Below are 2500 nucleotides of genomic sequence, written 5' to 3' on the forward strand. Positions count from 1 at the left end.
TTTAGAGGAGAGCATAAGATGTCAGCAGGCTCACTGTTCTAAGCATCTGCTGTGACATCAACATTGGAGGGAAAGAGAGAAAAGCAGACGGAGGAGAAGAAGAGAGAACCAGCAGACAGACTGGTGATGAAGAAGAGGGAACCAGCAGACAGACTGGTGAAGAAGAGGGGACCAGTAGACTGATGGCTCTCCTCAACACTGATGTCCTCTCCTCAACCTGTGACCTTCAGCACTTTGTGAAGAACTTCCCTTGTGGGTGTTATTCATAGTAAAGAGAGTGGATTAGAATGACACTGAGCTACAGGTGTTTAAAACCCCTCATAAAGGGCTCCGGTCACCCTGGTAATGCCATGGTAATACCACAGTGTGTAATACCTGACCCATAGCCCATTTATGCGCCAGTGTATACATGTGCACTTTTTTGCAATATGCATTCTTTGTTAGACCTCAGTAAAGAACATGTTTCAAAACAGCTGTAAACACACCAAAACCATAAACACAATTATACCAAACAATTAGTGAACTGATTAGAACTGACTATATAGATTTAAAAGCACGGTCATGCTGTGGGAGTGAGCAGCGATGTAGAGCTGCGTGTGTGTGTGTGTGTGTGTTCCAGCAAAATGCATGAGTGGTAACAGAACAATGCACCATGATGAAATGGAGTGAAATTTATTGAATGCACACACAGGCATGACCACACATACACAGACACACACCTCACACATACACTGGCATGACTCAAACACACACACACCTCACACATACACTGGCATGACTCAAACACACACACACACCTCACACATACACAGACATCCCTCCCCAATCTATCATACCTACCAAACCAGTTCTACCAATGACCTGAACACATGACAAAAATGGACACTTCAAAATAGCAAAAATCACAAAATTGCAAAATATTTCAACATTATGGCACTGGAGGGCAAAAGAATAACCGAGTTTTTTTTCCAAACAGATTATCTACACTGAAGCGTATCCACTTATCAAAGCTTATACATATTGAAGCTTATCCATTCATCTGCATTGAAGATTTTCCAGCCTGAAGCTTCTCCAGCCTGAAGCTTATACATATTGAAGCTTATTGTCAGGAAGCTCACCCCTTCCTGAGATACACCTCCAACCAGAGACGCTACATTCTACAACACACGTTCCCAATCTCCAGAATATTAACACCAAGACCCATTGCCACACACCCAGCTGAAAGTGATCCTCATTGAAGCTTATCCACACTGAAGCTTGAGTAACTATGCATCTTATAGTATTTTTTGTTTACAGTATATAGATGAATTTGTGTGTGTGTATGTGTGTTCGTGTGCATGTGTTTGTACATGTTTATGGCTATGTTAGTTACACTCTTATACATACACACAATGCCAGCGGGTCCACACACATGCTTCTCCATGCAGTGGTTGCACTTCAAGCCCGTGGCACCAGTGCGACACTGGCACTGGCCCGTGTGTATGTCGCACGGAACAGGCCACGCCCCCACCGGATCACACTTACACTCCTCACACCGCCCACCCACCACCTGTGGGTTGCCGTGAAAACCCGCTGCACACCTGCAGGGAAAGAAGAGGAAGGAGTTGGTGCAATGTGAGGTCAGTGTACACACACACACACACACACACACACACACACACACACACACACACACACACTCCCACACACACTCCCACACACACACACACACACATTTGTACATGTAATGTAACACACACAAATTGACCTCACCATATGTAAGGCATAACCATGGCACTGGTGAGGAGACTGGGTGGTAGACTGTGTATTGGAAGTTAAGAAGTTAATATCCTCAGTACCACAGCCCTAGTGTTGGTACCACAGCACCAAGTGATACCAGCCCACCCAGTGCCCTGTACTGGAATGTGGAAAACCTGCGGGATGTGTAGTGGGAGTGTAGCTGATATGGGTGTAGTTGAAGGGGGTGTGGTGAATGCTTTGTATAGTTGATGGGGCTGTAGTTTATGGGTTGTAGTGGGCATAAGTGTATAGACTGATGCATGATGAGGTGCAGTTGGGTGGTGTAGTTGAGGAGGTGGGGTAGATGAAGCAGTGTGGAGGTGTAGTTGGGTGGTGTAGTGGAGGAGGTGAGGTAGATGAAGCAGTGTGGAGGTGTAGTTGTTATGGTGGGTGTAGTTGAGGAGGTGAGGTAGACGAAGCAGTGTGGAGGTGTAGTTGTTATGGTGGGTGTAGTTGAGGAGGTGAGGTAGATGAAGCAGTGTGGAGGTGTAGTTGATATGGTGGGTGTAGTTGAGGAGGTGAGGTAGATGAAGCAGTGTGGAGGTGTAGTTGATATGGTGGGTGTAGTTGAGGAGGTGGGGTAGATGAAGCAGTGTGGAGGTGTAGTTGTTATGGTGGGTGTAGTTGAGGAGGTGAGGTAGATGAAGCAGTGTGGAGGTGTAGTTGATATGGTGGGTGTAGTTGAGGAGGTGAGGTAGATGAAGCAGTGTGGAGGTGTAGT

General features: G+C 46.1%; 1 protein-coding gene across 1 annotated transcript in view; it reads right to left on the minus strand.

The window, feature by feature from the left end:
• The window catches only part of lama2 (laminin, alpha 2), a 170019-nt gene that overhangs the window by 40882 nt on the left and 126637 nt on the right, over positions 1–2500 (minus strand). Inside the window, 1 exon segment of the mRNA XM_077016596.1 lies at positions 1387–1580. Within this exon segment, the coding sequence (XP_076872711.1) occupies positions 1387–1580 (194 nt within the window).

The sequence above is a fragment of the Brachyhypopomus gauderio genome, chromosome 9, assembly GCF_052324685.1.
Source record: "Brachyhypopomus gauderio isolate BG-103 chromosome 9, BGAUD_0.2, whole genome shotgun sequence".
NCBI classification, from domain to species: domain Eukaryota; kingdom Metazoa; phylum Chordata; class Actinopteri; order Gymnotiformes; family Hypopomidae; genus Brachyhypopomus; species Brachyhypopomus gauderio.